General features: G+C 39.6%; 1 protein-coding gene across 1 annotated transcript in view; it reads right to left on the bottom strand.

Annotated features, from left to right (window-relative positions):
- Window positions 1–8,366: 8,366 nt before the first annotated feature.
- The window catches only part of dhfr (dihydrofolate reductase), a 112,170-nt gene continuing 102,236 nt past the window's right edge, over window positions 8,367–18,300 (bottom strand). Inside the window, exons 5-6 of the mRNA XM_028804691.2 lie at window positions 9,012–9,127; window positions 8,367–8,653 (exon numbers count right to left, since the gene is read on the bottom strand). Of these exons, the coding sequence (XP_028660524.1) occupies window positions 8,572–8,653; window positions 9,012–9,127 (198 nt within the window). The 3' untranslated portion in view covers window positions 8,367–8,571. The remainder of the gene's footprint in view (window positions 8,654–9,011; window positions 9,128–18,300) is intronic.

The following is an 18,300-nucleotide window of genomic DNA, read 5'->3' as shown; positions in this document are numbered from 1 at the left end:
GAGATGTTTCTGCAGCTTAATTGGAGTCCACCTGTAGTAAATTCAGTTGACTGGACATGTTTTGGAAAGGCACACACCTGTCTATATAAGGTCCCACAGTTGACAGTTCATGTCAGAGCACAAACCAAGCATGAAGTCAAAGGAATTGTCTGTAGACCTCCGAGACAGGATTGTCTTGAGGCACAAATCTGAGGAAGGTTACAGAAAAATTTCTGCTGCTTTGAAGGTCCCAATGAGCACAGTGGCCTCCATCATCCGTAAGTGGAAGAAGTTCGAAACCACCGGGACTCTTCCTAGAGCTGGCCAGCCATCTAAACTGAGCGATCGGGGGAGAAGGGCCTTAGTCAGGGAGATGACCAAGAACCCGATGGTCACTCTGTCAGAGCTCCAGAGGTCCTCTGTGGAGAGAGGAGAACTTTCCAGAAGGACAACCATCTCTGCAGCAATCCACCAATCAGGCCTGTATGGTAGAGTGGCCAGACGGAAGCCACTCCTTAGTAAAAGGCACATGGCAGCCCGCCTGGAGTTTGCCAAAAGGCACCTGAAGGACTCTCAGACAATGAGAAAGAAAATTCTTTGGTCTGATGAGACAAAGATTGAACTCTTTGGTGTTAATGCCAGGCGTCATGTTTGGAGGAAACCTGGCACCATCCCTACAGTGAAGCATGGTGGTGGCAGCATGATGCTGTGGGATGTTTTTCAGCGGCAGGAACTGGGAGACTAGTCAGGATAAAGGGAAAGATGACTGCAGCAATGTACAGAGACATCCTGAGCCCAGACTTGAATCCGATTGAACATCTCTGGAGAGATCTTAAAATGGCTGTGCACCGACGCTTCCCATCCAACCTGATGGAGGTTGAGAGGTGCTGCAAAGAGGAATGGGCGAAACTGGCCAAGGATAGGTGTGTCAAGCTTGTGGCATCATATTCAACAAGACTTAAGGCTGTAATTGCTTCCAAAGGTGCATTGGCAAAGTATTGCGCAAAGGATGTGAAAACTTACGTACATGTGATTTCTCAGTTTTTTTATTTTTAATAAATTTGCAAAAATCTTAAGTAAATTTTTTTCACGTCATTATGGAGTGTTGTGTGCAGAATTCTGAGGAAAAAAATGAATTTAATCCATTTTGGAATAAGGCTGTAACATAACAAAAGGTGGAAAAAGTGATGCGCTGTGAATACTTTCTGGATGCACTGTATACAATGTTAGTTGTCAAGGGGTGGTATATATTACACAGCAAGTGAACAGTCAGTTCTTGAAAGTGACGTGTTGGAAGGAGGAAAAATGGTCAAGCATAGGGATATGAGCGACTTCGACAAGGGAGATATTGTGGCGGCTAGATGACTGGGTCTGAGCATCTCCAATATGGCTGGTCTTGTGGGATGTTCCTAGTAGACAGTGGTTAGTACCTAGCAGAAACAGTCCAAGGAAGGAGAACCAGTGAACCAGAAACAGAGTCATGGGCACCCAAAGGATACTGATGCACAAGGCGCGAAGGCTAGAATGGCTGGTCCATTCCCAAAGAAGAGCTACTATAGCACGAAGTGCTGAAAAACTTAATGCTGACCATGAGAGAAAGGTGTCAGAACACAGTGAATTGCAGCTTGCTGCATATGGGGCTGTGTAGCTACAGACCAGCTGCCCATGTTGATCTCTGTCCATCACCAAAAGTGCCTACAATGGGCATGTCTGAGAACTGGATCATGGAGAAACAGAAAAAGACCTGGGGCCTCATGTATAAACGGTGCGTATGTACAAAAATGTTGCGCAAGAATGTTTCCACGTTCAAATCCCTTTGTATAAAACCTAAACTTGGCGTAAAACCACACACATTTCCACAGTAGCTCATACCCTGGCGTACGCAAGTTCTCCGCTCTGTTTTGCAGACTGGCGGCACCCAGCGTCAAACTAGTGCTACTGTTCCTGTGTGGTTACCCTTTCTTTTTTAGATCCACATCCCTGACGCGGCTTTATAAATACACTGAAATTAACCGCATATTGTTTATTAGATTAATGCATCCGATTGTAATTAACCTGTAACAATATAATGGTCCACAGAATGGTCAAATTATTCCAAATACCATAGCTGCTTTAATGTTGTTACTCTCACTGCACCTTCATCTTCTTCTTTCAGTTGCTCCCATTAGGGGTTGCCACAGCGGATCATCTTTTTCCATATTACTCTCACTGCACCACTCGGAGTATTTATATCACTATATCTGAGTGGGGAATCATAGCTGTACAGCAGCTTATCTGAAAGTAAGTTATCGGTATACAGCATCAAGTACACGCTGCCACAGCCATGCTGTCTATTGAACTGCTCTCATACGGCAAATGCTTCAAAGCCTTTTCCTGTACAGACCTCGCTGTTCAGGAAAAGTTTCATCCCAAGAACTATAAATGCACTCAATCAGTCCATCAACTGCTCTTTGTAGAACTGTTTGTACCTATAAGTACAATTACCTCACTGTAAACTTGCGATACAGTTATAATATTGCACAACCTCAGCCACTTCATAAAGCTCGTATTTACATATGATGATATCATTTTTAAAGATGAAATGCAGCAAAATATGTTTATTAAATTATACAGATAAAACTTTAACTTCATTTAAATAATCTATATTGTTAATAATTAAACATTTGAGGACACGGTGCCGCAGCGATAGCATTCACAGATTGTTCCTGCCTCGCGCTGTATTCTTCCTGGGGCTGGCGTGACACTGGAAGGATAGAATTAAACACGTACTACAAAGATATTTCAATGTTCCTTAAAAGTTCTGAAGAATCGCCATTCTAAGCTTACAGGCTTAACGTCTATTGGAGAGCTGATTGTGTGGCGACTGGGTATTTGGAGAAAGAAAAGTAAGGACAGGAATTGGGGGTTAGTACGTTTGAATGAGATAGTACTGCTACAATAAAGTATTTTATTGAAGGTCCCGCATGGCGCAGCAAGCATCTTGCATGAGACACGAACAATCACTGCGTCACCATGTTTCCATGTTTAATAACATGCTTTAACTCCTATCATCATGAAAATGACATCACGTATACATCTCAGTATTTTAATTATTCAGAGAGCTGTAGTATTACGAATATAATGGATTCTGTGTCCTGTCGGAGGAAGAGAAAGCCCGAAAGCACGTAGTGATTCACACACATAGAGCACATAGAAGATCAAATACAAAACAAAGCATTTGACGTGCTACTTTAGTTACAATTGGATTTGAGAAACTAAAGATTAAATGATTTTAAGATGAAGTTTATTATGTTCTACTTTAATGACAAAATAAACTGTGATTAAAGTGGAAATTTGGAGATTAAAGTTGGCATTTTGTGCATTTTTCCCCACTGTGTGCCAATTTTTTTTTCTCAGTACCCTAATAAGCTTTCATATGACACTCAGACGGTGGGCTACGACTCGCCTTTTCACAGCGACTTTGATATGCGACTTTTTTATTTCAGGCACTGTGCATCTTTGTGAACTTGAGCTTTTGAGTTTCTCTGACACTCGATCAACTTCCTTTTGTTGTTTATACCATTGTTTAAACCAACAAATTGTACGTTTTTCCTTGCCTCCACTTGGTATTCGCTGAAATTCTTCTATTTTCCCCCCGTGTTTTTCCCCATTGTCTTTTACACAGAAGGCTGATCTTAAGGGATATTTATATTGATTTGCATATTCAAAGAGACGTAATCCTGGGAGGAGTTGGGGCGGAACAGCAGGCACATGCATGTGCGTTACTTTTCACGTTGACCGGGATTTATGGAGCGGAAGAACGTGGAAGTTGGCATTCACACAGATTTATGCATCTGGATTTTTTTGTGCGTAAGCACATTTCCGCTTTTGTGCTTATGTTATGTTATAGTGTGAATTCTGCTGAATCAAGTTTTCTTTTAGATCATGTAAATGGCGGATTGCCTGTGTGTCACTTACCTGGGGAAGAGATGGCAGTAGGATGCACTAAGATGGCAAGCCAGCTGAGGCAGTATGATGCTCTGGGCAATGTTCTGCTTGCAAACCTTGGGTCTTAGCATTCAGGGAGATATTACTTTGACACATATTACTTACCTGAAGGTTGCCATAGATCATATAGACTCCTTCATGGCAAAGGCAGTGACCTCTTATAGCAGGATAATGCACCCTGCCTCACTGCAAAAAATGTTCAGGAATGGCTTAAGGACCATGAGAAGGTTCAAGGTGTTGACTTGGCCTCCAAATTACCCTGATCTCAATCCAATGGAGCGTCCATGGAATGTACTATAAACACTTATCCCGATTCAAAGAGGCTCTACTTCGCAACTTACATGACTTAAAGGACTTGCAGGTAACGTCTTGGAGAAAAATACCATAGGACACCTTCAGAGGTTTTGTGCATGTCATTTAAAGTGCACAATACAAAATTATCCAAAACACGATTCTTACATCTTAAAAATGAAAGGAAATTATGGGCTTAATAGATTCCTAGCACTAGGCAATTATTGGCAAAGTACTAGTCCTGGTTTACATACAGCACCTTGCAAGTAATTTTAAATATCTTTACAGGTGGCTATAAAAAAAACCCAGTGTCAGCATACATACACACACACAAACTGCAAATGTATCCCCAGTGTCAGTATGGATTCTGCACAAGCTTAACTTTAAAAATTAAATCTTTTATTCTGTAGTCAACTGAACCAACACTTAAAAAATTTTCCTTTTTGGTGGAATGTAAATTCTTTATTTTGAATACAAATCAACCGATTTGTAATGCTCTAGTGTGATTTTATGTTTTATTTGCAAAGAAGGTGTCTTCTGAACTAAATGTCATGTGCAAATTTGACAGGCAGAGGGAGTTAAACTCTGGAATGGAGGAAGCTTCACCATAACAATATTCAGGGTTTTAACATTTTCAAACGGATCAAGTGAATCATTCAAGCAATTGATGGCACCAATACATATTAAATAGAAGAGCACTCAAGTGTGAAAAAAATAATTTTGTTTAATCGGAGACCTGCCCCCAAAAAAGAAAAATCGTACAAATATTTGGGCAGCTTAGGTAACAGGTTACCAAACAACAGCAACGAAATAGTCTCATCTTGTTTGCAAAATTGAATTGTTACGTTAGGTTTATATGATAAATACAGTAACTCAAGTTGGCATATGACTAGTACGTGGTACTATTAAGTCTGTTTACATAGGGCACAGTTTAAAGAACTCAGTAACAGCCCAAGCCTCACGTCTGCTACACACAATGAGTGAAGGGCATTGAAAGATTACCAACTAACCTAAAGTCAAGTGTTCCTGCTCTGGAGCCAAGCAAAACCTGTGTGACTCGTAAATGTAGTCATCACCCAGAAAGAACCCACACCTGGAATCAATCAGCTCTAATCTTCATACCACAAAGCTGTCCACATGAAATGCAGTTGGACCTCTTTCTCACCTCCACAACTCATTTACTGTCAGCTTGGTTGATAAGAAGAAAAAAAAAAAAGAGTGTAGCAAGGCAGAATAGGGTGGTCTGCACTATCAAAATTCAAGTGAGATTGGAGAACAGATTTCACTTCTTCTTCCTAGCTGTTTTCCCACTTTCATGCTGGGTCAGGTGTCGAACACACCAATCACCATTTGTTTCAGTCAAGGGCATCCCAGCGGGTGATGTTGACTTGTCGCACATCCTCTTTGATTTGGTTGAGGTTTGTTTTCCTTGTGGTCTCAGGTGTAGAGCTGTCATGGCCATCGAGCTGCCATTACTTTGGATCATGGGGCCAAACCATCAGATCCGTGCAACACGCAGCTTCTTATCAATTGATGCCACGCACATAAGTTTCTGGAAATCTTTGCTCATAACATGGTCAAATCTGGTGAGGCCGAGTACCCATTGCAGCATTTGCATCTCCATGACATGGCACGGCTTGCTTGTATTTGGTGAAGGCCGGCCAACATTTGGCCCCATACATGGATGCTGTGTGGACGACCACTTTACAGAGCTTTCTCTTGAGATGGGTCGGGATCTTATGGTCACAGAGGATACCAGTGACCTGGCACCACTCCAGCCATACTGCATTGACTTGAGATCAGGCATCCGGGAGGGTGTCACCATCTGTACAGATGAGTGATCCAAGGTATTTAAATTCAGTGACCTTCTTGAGCTGTTGTCCATTGACTCGGATGGCCCTGTAGGTCTTCCACACTCCATGTATTCTGTTTTCTTGATATTCAATCAGAGACCATATAGATATTTTGAGTCATGTTTTCCATTGCTCCTTAAGATCTTCTAAGGCCTGCCGGGTTTCCTCTGTAAATGCAATGCCATCGGCATACAGGACTGTCTATGGATGCGGCGTCTGGAGATCCACGTTGGTCATGTCCATGCATAAGTCGAAAAACATTGGTGAAAGTGCTGATCCCTAGTGGACACCCATGTTGATCGTGAAAGGCAGTGAGGTGTCAGCTGGATATGAGACTGCTGGTGGCTTCCATGTAAACCAGTTGTGTCTACTTGACATAGGCTACTGGTACATCATGAGTTCAGAGAGCTCGCGATATGAGGTCTTGGGGTACTCGGTCGAATGCCTGCTCTAGGTCTACGGAGGCAACATGAAGCTGCTTGTTCTTTTCCTGGTGTCTCTTCACTCGGAGCCGAAGGGCATATATGGTGTCAGTCATGCCCCGGCTGCTGATGAATCTACACTGATTGGTTCAGATGGCCACAGTGTTCCGTATTATCTATCCAGCATGCATTTGAAAATCTTTGATATGACAAAGTAAGAGAATCGGGTGGTAGTTTACACAGTGGGCGACGTCTCCTTTGCCTTTCGATATCACGATCATAATGCTAGTGGACTAGGCTTGGGGTTGTGACTAGGCTTGGGGTTGTCTTGCCTTTGGTGACGATGCAGTTGAAGAGTTTTGCCAGCAAACTGGCACCACGACTACCAAGTAACTTCCAGCCCTCTATTGGTATATCATCTGGTCCAGTGGCTTTCCTGTTCTTCATCTTCTTGACTGCCTTTTCAGCTTACTTGGTGGTTATCTGTATAACTGGGCCTTCATTCGGGTCAGCTTCTGGGATGGGTGGATGCAGGAACTCTTCATTGGAGATGTTCAAGTATTAAATCGGGTCCCGTAGGATTCTCTGGCCTTCTGCCTTGATATTCTTAACTTGTCCGACATCTTGGGTTGATCTGTGATGCGTGTTGGCAAGGCGGAATAGTTTGTTGAAAATTCTGGGCTTGTCCAGCTGGGTATACAGTTCTTTGTAATGTTTGGCCTTTATAGATTAATTTAATCTATAAAGATACTCAACATCTGTTGTATACTTACTACTTTCTCCTTTCTTTGACACCAAAACCAACACTCTCTACTAGAGCTAAAATCATTTAGAGATAGATAAGAAAAATAATATTATAGTTTCTGATGAAATATAGATTATGTAAATCTGAATTTTTTTTTGTGGTTTGGAAATGGTGAAAGATCAGATTATTGCTGATATTTAATTTTAACATTATCATCTTGTTTGATGAAATTGTGACCCCACTGTAATTGAAATAAGTTCAATTGTAAGTACCACCATCATTAAAACTGTAATTCTGTAATAAAATGATCTTGTACACAAAAATTAAAAATAATAATACTTATTGCATGTGTGGAAAGATTAACTTTAGCACTGACTTTAACCAACAGATATTATAAATGCTATGACTTTATAAGCTTTCCATTTATCACCAGCATTTAAAGGAAACAAAAAATTGTACATAAAAGTACAATGGTACATATGCTGTGAATTGTACCAACACACTCTATAAACTTCTATAAACTATATCTCACTTTTCATTGAGATATAATTTGAAATATAGTAAGATGAAGAGATCATCTTTTTTCTACAGGGTGTACCCAGGTGTACTCTCAAAACCTAATATGAAGATGAGATAGATATTAGAAGGAATCTAATAAAAGACATCTGTGGTAATGTGGAATGAACCGAAACATTTTAAGGCTGAGGTGGGGAAAGTGGTTTTGTTATCGTTGAGAAATATTCATATCTAATCTCAAATTAAGGCGGGCAGAAGGATTGTGAGGCAATGAAACTAAGGAAATTAATTCCTGATTTGATGAGACCAAAATGATCCTTTTTGCCTTCCCTTCCAAATGCTATGTTCAGCAGAACTGTAATACAACATTTCATGCAGAGAATGCTTCTCTTGCTATGATGTAAGACATTGACACAATTACGCTATAACAATGCATTTTTGTATCAGCGTTTGGAATACTTATGAAAATAGGCACAAGGTACGCAGAAATATGGAAGGAAATGTGCTCTTCAAGGCTCCCAAATGCATATACTTAGTAGCATTGCTATACAGATTAAATCGTACTTGATAACATTTCCCCAGGACTAGAACTTTTATTATACATTTTCAATATCCACAATACAATTTACAGTAAGTATCACAGGAGCTGTAGGTCTGTTTTTAATAATGTAGTATGTAAACCATCATTTACCAAGAATACCTTGGCCAAACACAACCTACCTTGGAACATACACAGCCAAAACTATCCAGATAAAAGATGTTTATTTAGCTTTCAAAATTACTGGACAATTCGCTTATAAACTTCAAATTTATATTTAATGCCATTTTCTTCCTGAATTTCATCAGAAATGCCAGGAAACCTGTAAAGAAGTGAGGAGACAAAAAGAAAGGCAATAAGTTCACCCTGATTTTCAAAACATAGCCACCATCATCCACACAGTAGCAATTAAAATTGGAAAGCTGCAATCCGGGAATCTTAAAAGCTCATATTTAACTTAGTTTGCTGCTTCAGATGCAGAGACTTTAAAACAGTCAGTTTATAATTTTCCCAACATTAATTGATATGCATCCACTGTCCAGTAAGGAAGGCTGAAACTTATTTCTACTTTTGTGCTGTAATTGTTTGTTTCATTTGTGATGTGCTAGGATGCAGCTGAATTTCACTTGGTTGCATCCACACTTTCATTTATTTTTATTTTTTTATTTTTTTTTACTTACTCTGGGAGAAGTCTATACTGATCCACCTTAATGTCAGGTAGAAATGTGTCACATTCAAACTCCTGTAGGATTCTGGTAACAAAAAGATAATGTTCAGAGGCTGTCTCCATAACTTCCTAGAGAGAGACAAAGAGAGAGAGAAAAGTTGAAAACATGCCATAAGTAAGCGTTGACTGGAAAGCTACAAACACAGGGGTTCATTTGTACTTTCAAATTTGTAAATTACCTATAATCTTACTTTTTATTAATTTACACAACATTAAGACAGACCCTCCAACTTCTTTTGTTCACAACAATAAATAAAAAATAACAGTCCCTCCATATTGTCAAACAGTACTTTGAGATGACAGTATTATGATAGGAGGTATAAAATGTGAAGACAAAAGGAAGAGACTTAAACTAGAAGTGGTCTTCATCACTTTCGGTAGTTTCTGATTTTGATTTTCAGGACAGAAAACACAAACCAGGTGTGGTGTCAACTTCTAGTCTTGCAGTATTCATCCCTGTAGCTGGAGAGCTGCAGTATTTGCAATCATTTATCCATCCATCATCTGAAACTATTTTTTGTATTACAACTTACAGCTAATCTGGAATTATCAGGCACAGGTTTGAATTTAACACTGTACAGGATGCCACTCTATTACAAAGCTAGCTATATTTGGTTTGTATTTATTTTACTCAGAAACATTTTCATTCTTCTCTGAAATTGCATGATTAAACAAATGCCTTGTTAACTAGTTTCTGCACTTCCCATGTGAATTTATAATGACCTTGTTTGTATTTTTCTAATACATTTTTGTTTACACCAGAACTGGCTCACTGTACATTGCAGAAAAGCAACAAAATATTCATAATGCATTTAAAGAAAGAACAACTTCCTGGTGGCAAGTTGTTTTAACACTAACATACTGTCTATATTTGCTAACCTTTCTGAACTGCAAATTAAAGTCAAGCAAAGGACAAATTTTATTGGCTAACTAAAAAGATTACAACATGCAAGCTTTTGAGGCAGTTCAGGCCCCTTCTATAGGCAAGATGTAATCACAAGATATAATCAATTGCATCTTGCCCAAAGAAGTGACCTGAGCTGCCTCAAAAGCTTGCATATTGTAATCTTTTTAGTTAGGCAATAAAATGTGTCATTTTGCTTGTACTGTCATTGTATCTATAATTGCTAACACCTGACTACTATGAACAGCAAATTAAAATACAGAATACAGACATTTACAATGCTTGTTAATGAGAGTCCAGCTAAAATCAGGAACTACACTTTTGAATTTGCATACATTATAACTTGTATTAAAACTCCACAAATACTATCAATTGTTAATCACTATCAATGACATAATACTTATACTCTACACAAGTGCTCCTGGGTCCCGACCTGAGATAGAAAAGTTCCTCAGGTGGTTGAGACCTGTCAGAGTTGGACGGGACTATCTGGTGAAACTGATATAAAAGCAACTCCGTGATCTCAATTTTGCAGACACATCACTTAGAGAGCACTTCAGCAGCCAAAAGACGAGACCATCTGTCTTGGTGTGTGTTTGCAAGTGACTCTTGCAGAGCCAAGGGCCAGTGGGCATACGTGTCGCCTCTGACCCTGCGTCAGTGGACTGAGGCAGAGAGAGGACTGCCTATATGAGTGGGTAAAGGGACTAAGCAGTTGGAAAATGCATCCAAAGTGCTTACTAAGTGCTGTGTCTGTGAATGGCAATTTCTACATTACTTTTTTTTGCCGACCTCTGTCCTGCCCTTTCGGAGAGTTGAGTGCATCTATGAGATTTAATGGTTTTGTGGTTGGAATGATCGTGGTGTGCCTTGGGGTTTTTTGAGGTACAGAAAGTGTGCCACCACAGAAAAAAAGGTTTGAAAACACTGCTGTACCTACACCTTTGCTCATGGCATGCTAAAAAAGATCTCCATAGCTGCTATCTACCTTAACACTAGAATCCCTGAAGCCTACGAAAAAAGTTGTAATCCTGGGCCACCTTGAATTCCTTTGCACCTCTCCATTAGCGCCTTTTGTTTGGCAAATGTGTTGATCAGCACAAGCAGCAAGCAGCCTGCTATCCAGCTCAAGTCTGTTTATCTGGATGTGAGGTGCCTAGAGTTGTATAGGATAAATAAAATCGTTATTTGGAACACGTGCATTTCATGTGTGTTCCGTGTCTACAACAATCTGGGTAAATGTAGGATGAGATATATAATTAATATATTTATTAATTAATTAATAGAGAAGAGGCTAATTTTAACACCTTAAAAAGCCATAGAATCTTGGAAAAAAGATTTCCATCTCACAAAACTAAACTGTGCATAGTGAGAAATATAGTGTGCTACAATGGACATCGCTTTGGTCTCTGGGCCTTTGTGATCATAGGCTACACATTAGTATTGAAAGAAAACAGAAGGTTACCTTTGTTGATTGTTTGTTAATACAGAAAAAAAAGTCACTAACAGAAGTCTGAAAAGCACAATATAGGCATCTTATTTTGTACTCAGTATAATGAAAAACTAACTTTAATGGGTACTGCTACATGCAGGTTTCTTGTGAGTTACTGTAATCCATCTCTTCAATATGTATGCCATGAGAAAAAGACTCAGCATCGCTGTTTATCCTCAACAGCCTTCCACTGTCCCCATAGTAACAAACTGAGCTGCAGATAAGAGCCAAGGCGTCCTCTCTTGTGAGAAGGCCACATATTAACTCTATTATGTCAATACCTGCTTCACTAATATGTTCAGTAAAATTACAATGCTATCTAACAAGATCTTGAAGCTTCAATCTCAAATGCAAAATGTTAATTTTAATATTCTCTGCTACAGAATGTGTCACAAAGTACATGGAAACAGCAAGCAGAAATTATAAACAAGACTTCAAAATTATGAAGCTTTCTTGGCATATTGCCAGACTACGGCTTTCTCACTGTGGTCAGTGTTTTAAAGAAATGTCTTTGCTTCTTCTACTATGCTGTCTTGCCTACAGTATCATAATTGTTCACTATTGCTATTGGTTCCCAATGTAAATACATAATGTAGATGCAGACTGTTCAAATGTCTCAACCCAGTGCCTCTGCGCAAGACTTCTTGATAAATTTATATACTATATAACTTACTATATAAATAAATAATTTATATATTATGTATCCCTCTTACAAGCTATCAGTTTCAGTCATGGTTACATTTCACCATTAACATATTTATTGGGCAACATTTCTGTTAATTATTTTTATGACTGCACCCGACTGCTTTCTGTTCAGTCAGTCATTCTCCAACCCGCTATATCCTAACACAGGGTCACGGGGGTCTGCTGGAGCCAATCCCAGCCAACACAGGGCGCAAGGCAGGAACATATCCCTGGGCAGGGTGCCTGCCCACCGCAGGCTTTCTATTCAGGACATATATAACACTCACTGCCTTAGAAAGGCAAACTGTGTAGTTAAATTGCCCCAGCCATCTCACATGGTCACTTTTCCTTCTGGCAAAAAGTATGAGATCTTTGGCATTTACACAAGTGGGTTCAGGGATAGTGTCCACCCGCAAGTTGTAAGGTTGCTGAATAGCCAATCCTAAGAGTAAAAATTTTCACTTAACAAACAGTGTTTTTAAATATATAACAATTGAATTACACATTGTATAGTTTAGGGCTGTCAAACAATTATAACATTTATTCGTGATCAGTCAACAAAATGTCACTGGATTGATTACATGCTTAACCAAGTAAGTTCAGCAATGTCTAGCAATCTCCTGTGAATGGCAGTGCTATACAAAGCCTTAGCTGCTTAAACTACAAAGACTTGTGCCTTTCACATAAACCCATGATCTGTGACAGAATTGTTCCCTGTGAAGGTAATGTGTCAATATTCTCAGACCTTACTGAATGAAGTCTCTCAGCACTCTATTTTCAATTTTTTTTGAGGTCTTCTGTTTGATGTGATCCATCTTGCAATAAATACTGATAGTTAATGCTTTAGATATTATTTTATTTATGGGCACAAGCTGAGTTGAACAATCATGGACTGTAGTATGCTGCAGATTTTGCTACCTTAACAGAGTTTCTTGCAGTGGCAACATGCATATTTTGCTGTTAAGTAATAAATCAAGGTTGTTGTATTTCTGGGATATTTAGAATTTGCACATACAGGTATTAAAAATTCAGGCCTTTGCACCATCTGGTAGTGTTTCAAAACATAAGCAGCCATCAAAAATGTAATCCCTCTTAGCTATTGGTAATGTGGAACACCTTATATCAGGGGTTACCAGACTTTAAGTCAACACCCCCCCAACCCCAAATCCCCCCCGCAGATGTTGTACCATCTAGGCGGGGCCCTCACTAATACAAAGCCAAAGCCACAAAGCATAGCATGGTCTTGGAATCTGGTTACTGCTAACACTTCTTAATCACTAGATTAAATCAATGCATGATTTTGCATAACAGGCCTATTAATCAAATCATGCTTAACTACAGCAGACAATTCATATACGTGTGATTAAATATCATGTGTTATTGTGTTATCTCCAAGCCAGGGGTTTTTAACTTTTTTTTTGGCATACGGTAACACCTCCAGGAATTGAAATTTTGCAGAACCACATTTCCTTTCAGTCTTAAATTATTAAGTGCTGGACTCTAAACTAGCCAAAACTAAAAGTCATATTTCTTAGCTAATACTGAATTTGGGGGTTTTAACAAATTATTACAGTGGTTTTTTTTGTGGCCGTGTATTTTTATTAGTTTTGCTTATGTGTATTTTTAATATATATTTTTTTATGTAAGAACAGTAGCATGGCTTGATAATATGGGTGTGCAATATTGACAAAAATGATCTCATTTTCTGGGATTTGGTTGATAAAGGTAGACAATATTTTGCATCCTTTAAAAATGTGTTTGTAAAAGTCTTATACTGTATTAGCTATGTCTCACTCTTTTTAATAGGATATCAGAATCAGAATATCTTTTGTCATTGTAACAAATACAACAAAATTAGATGCAGTCCCTGCTGTGTCATAATATAAAGAAATACTAGCCGAAGCCGTGTAAGAATAGGAACAAAAAACAGTGAGAAAGGAATTCAGAAATCAAGAAGAAATAAATACTTCTTGAAAGACACAGTTCTGAATAGGTGTTTTGGTGGAGACGACAGATAATGAGTCGAAAGATCTACTCGTACTACAATATCAGGTCTGTACTCTGGCCTTTGGGTATCCAACAGTGCATGTAGAATTTCCAGCCAAGCAGGATTACATGTGAAAGTGATAAATAAATCAGGCTTTCCAAATTTATGTACTATGGCCATGGCATCCTGATAGTTTTGTTGCATGTATCTTGGACTTCCTGGAAATGTGGACGGTAATATGATCATTTTGCATACACGTACGCTGTTATTTTCAGCATTTGCTTGCAGTGCGTCTGATAGTCCTTTGTATTGTTCCACGCGCAGATCTTGTTCATGTAATCTGAGATAGTTGAGACGCGCGCCCTCTGTTTTAACATAAGCATCTACGACCTACTGTTGGAATACTGCAAAATACTAAATGTATTCCTCATTGCTAATCTGTACGCGTAAAATTGGCGTTGAGTAAGTCTTATTCGCTTGGCGGTTCTTTTATCAGGAACATGTTGTAAATCTTTGTGCCAGCCAATGTCTCCGTAAGGGAATAAAAGTGGGTAAAACCATAGGATTGCAATTCATATTGAGCGTGGAAATCTGTTTACAGGGGGGGTTCGCCATCTTCTCCGACGAAAATCGCTGCAACATTGGTGTGATATGTCGGGGCATTGTATCGTCGTAAATCCTGCCCAGGGTTTTCCTTGAAAACCATTCGTACAGATGCTGTTGGATTGGACTGAGCGATTTCATGCATGTGTTTGTATGATTTAGCGAAGGGGTTGATGGTTCTGAGCATGGAATCTAGCTGGAGAAGTAAATTTTCGCTGCATGCAGAGTTTGCTTTATTTTGTAAGAGTACTTCAGTAGCTTGCGCTGTGTCAAAAACATACAACTGTCCATATCCTGTAGAGGTAGAAGTGTTAGCATATAGTGGAGAGATTTGGTGATAAATTTGCCTGTGTATTTTAAAACCGTATGGTCCGTGGTCAGGAGGTTGAGTTATCTGTGCACCTATGGAAGCAAACGCTAGAGAAGAGTTCTATTCTCGAATGTGTTCATGATAATTTTCAGCTGTGTAAGAAGCTGTTGTAAAGACACAGGTGGCTTCCGCAAAGGTGGTAAAGCTACTTTACCATTGTGGCAGCACTTCGAGTACTTGTTGGATGTATTACGCTCAACAGGCCAGTATAGTGCATGACAGTGTTTGCACTGCTGGTCTGGAGTCCCAATGTTGTACTCTTGGACAGGAAGACAGTAATTAGGTGAAGTACCACCTGTGGTAACAGGAAGAGGATTGTGTGTATGTCTGCTGAGACTGTGTTGGTTTGGAAACGTTGCTTTGCAGATGTCACATTGCAAGAGTTGCGAATGAGTTTTGTTGTGTTTAGTCAGACAATCCTGTGTAGAGAACTTCTTATTGCATTTCTGGCACTCATATAGTTGTTGGGAATAATGCCTTTTCTTGTGTTTAGGAAGTGAGGTTCGTTGAAAAGATTTGTTGCAGGAATCGCACTGGAAGAATGTGGGGAAGGGTTTAGAGGAGGATAAATGGGAATCAAGAAATGCCGTGTCGGCTGCATGTGGGTGGGACAGGTTTTGAAGAGGAGCCACAGGCAGCGTGGGGAAGGTTTTGGAAGAGGACGAATAGGAATCGAGAAATGCTGTGTCGGCTGCGTGTGGGCAGGACTGGTTTTGAAGTGGAAGCAGGACGAATCAGAAGAGAAACATATGTAAGAGATAATTACAAAAGGATAATTAGAAATAAGGTAGAACACAAACATTCAACATTAGACCTTAATTGCACATGAACACTAAAAAAACTGAGAAATCCCATGTACATAAGTATTCACAGCCTTTGCTCAATACTTTGTCGATGCACCTTTGGCAGCAATTACAGCATCAAGTCTTTTTGAATATGATGTCACAAGCTTGGCACACCTATCCTTGGCCAGTTTTGCCCATTCCTCTTTGCAGCAGCTCTCAAGCTCCATCAGGTTGGATGGGAAGCGTCGGTGCACAGCCATTTTAAGATCTCTCCAGAGATGTTCAATCGGATTCAAGTCTGGGCTCTGGCTGGGCCACTCAAGGACATTCACAGAGTTGTCCTGAAGCCACTCGTTTGATATCTTGGCTGTGTGCTTAGGGTCGTTGTCCTGCTGAAAGATGAACCGTCGCCCCAGTCTGAGGTCAAGAGCGCTCTGGAGCAGGTTTTCATCCAGGATGTCTCTGTACATTGCTGCAGTCATCTTTCCCTTTATCCTGACTAGTCTCCCAGTCCCTGCCGCTGAAAAACATCCCCACAGCATCATGCTTCCACCACCATGCTTCACTGTAGGGATGGTGCCAGGTTTCCTCCAAACATGACGCCTGGCATTCACACCAAAGAGTTCAATCTTTGTCTCATCAGACCAGAGAATTTTCTTTCTCATGGACTGAGAGTCCTTCAGGTGCCTTTTGGCAAACTCCAGGCGGGCTGCCATGTGCCTTTTACTAAGGAGTGGCTTCCGTCTGGCCAATCTGCCATACAGGCCTGATTGGTGGATTGCTGCAGAGATGGTTGTCCTTCTGGAAGGTTCTCCTCTCTCCACAGAGGACCTCTGGAGCTCTGACAGAGTGACCATCGGGTTCTTGGTCACCTCCCTGACTAAGGCCCTTCTCCCCCAATCGCTCAGTTTAGATGGCCGGCCAGCTCTAGGAAGAGTCCTGGTGGTTTCGAACTTCTTCCACTTACGGATGATGGAGACCACTGTGCTCATTGGGACCTTCAAAGCAGCAGAAATTTTTCTGTAACCTTCTCCAGATATGTGCCTCGAGACAATCTTGTCTCAGAGGTCTACAGACAATTCCTTTGACTTCATGCTTGGTTTGTGCTCTGACATGAACTGTCAACTGTGGGACCGTATATAGACAGGTGTGTGCCTTTCCAAATCATGTCCAGTCAACTGAATTTACCACAGGTGGACTCCAATTAAGCTGCAGAAACATCTCTAGGGTGATCAGGGGAAACAGGATGCACCTGAGCTCAATTTCGAGCTTCATGGCAAAGGCTATGAATACTTATGTACATGTGCTTTCTCAATTTTTTTATTTTTAATAAATTTGCAAAAACCTCAAGTAAACTTTTTTCACGTTGTCATTATGGGGTGTTGTGTGTAGAATTCTGAGGAAAAAAATGAATTTAATCCATTTTGGAATAAGGCTGTAACATAACAAAATGTGGAAAAAATTGATGCGCTGTGAATACTTTCCGGATGCACTGTAAATTGTCCAAAAATTTTATATATCGGTAAGTATATACATAGCAGTACCATTAGTGTTAACATAATTTTGACTCACCCTGTATATACTTAACAGTGTCTAACAATATTATCAGTAATTGCAATCTTCTTTTCAACCAGTCCAAAAAGGAAAAAAAAAGTATTTTTTTATTCCCCTTCATATATACTTAGGATAGGGAAATTGAAATAAGACAACATAAGACATATTCTCTAATAAGGATTTCAAAACTACAGTAGCTTAAAAACTATTTTATTTCTGTTCATATTTACCAAACCTTTCAATATAAATACAGTATGTGGATGTGATAGTGTGTTTATGTCTTTATCTGTATTATAAATTGTTTCGTCATCTGAAATCAATTGCTTCATCAGAAGCTGGTAACTGACATGTAAAAGAGGAACACACACAAAAAGTATAAACTGAAACAATCTCCTTGAGTGAATTAATTGCTAATTTAGGTCGTACAGATATTTCTCTATTTCCCAAATTCTGCTATTCTCTAACGGGAGATTTTCAAAATCAAAAATTTGAACAGCGCATTCTATATGTGAAATTAAACATTCCCAAGACATTTCATTGAAGAAGTGTACCAAATTTCAACAAAATCTGTGAACTGTGAGCAGAGATATTTTATGTGGACTGAGAAACAGATATGACAACAAAAATGCATGCTGTTTACATTTTCAGGCTATGCACCTAAAAGCAGGAATCACTGAAAATTGTTGAAGACTTACTTATAGAACAGAGTTTACAGCAGCTAGTGGAAGCAACGTATTGTGTATAAAAGACTGAAATATGAAAACATATGGTACATGATCTAAATAATTTCCAAGCTGCACCAATGATTTGTATGGGACAATGGCTATTCTTTGTCCAAATGTATTAAAGCCTCTTGGATCTGT

Source organism: Erpetoichthys calabaricus, chromosome 7, assembly GCF_900747795.2.
Source record: "Erpetoichthys calabaricus chromosome 7, fErpCal1.3, whole genome shotgun sequence".
In the NCBI taxonomy this organism is placed as follows: domain Eukaryota; kingdom Metazoa; phylum Chordata; class Cladistia; order Polypteriformes; family Polypteridae; genus Erpetoichthys; species Erpetoichthys calabaricus.
Note: the sequence above shows the minus strand (reverse complement) of the source record. Positions and strands in the feature narration are given on the sequence as shown.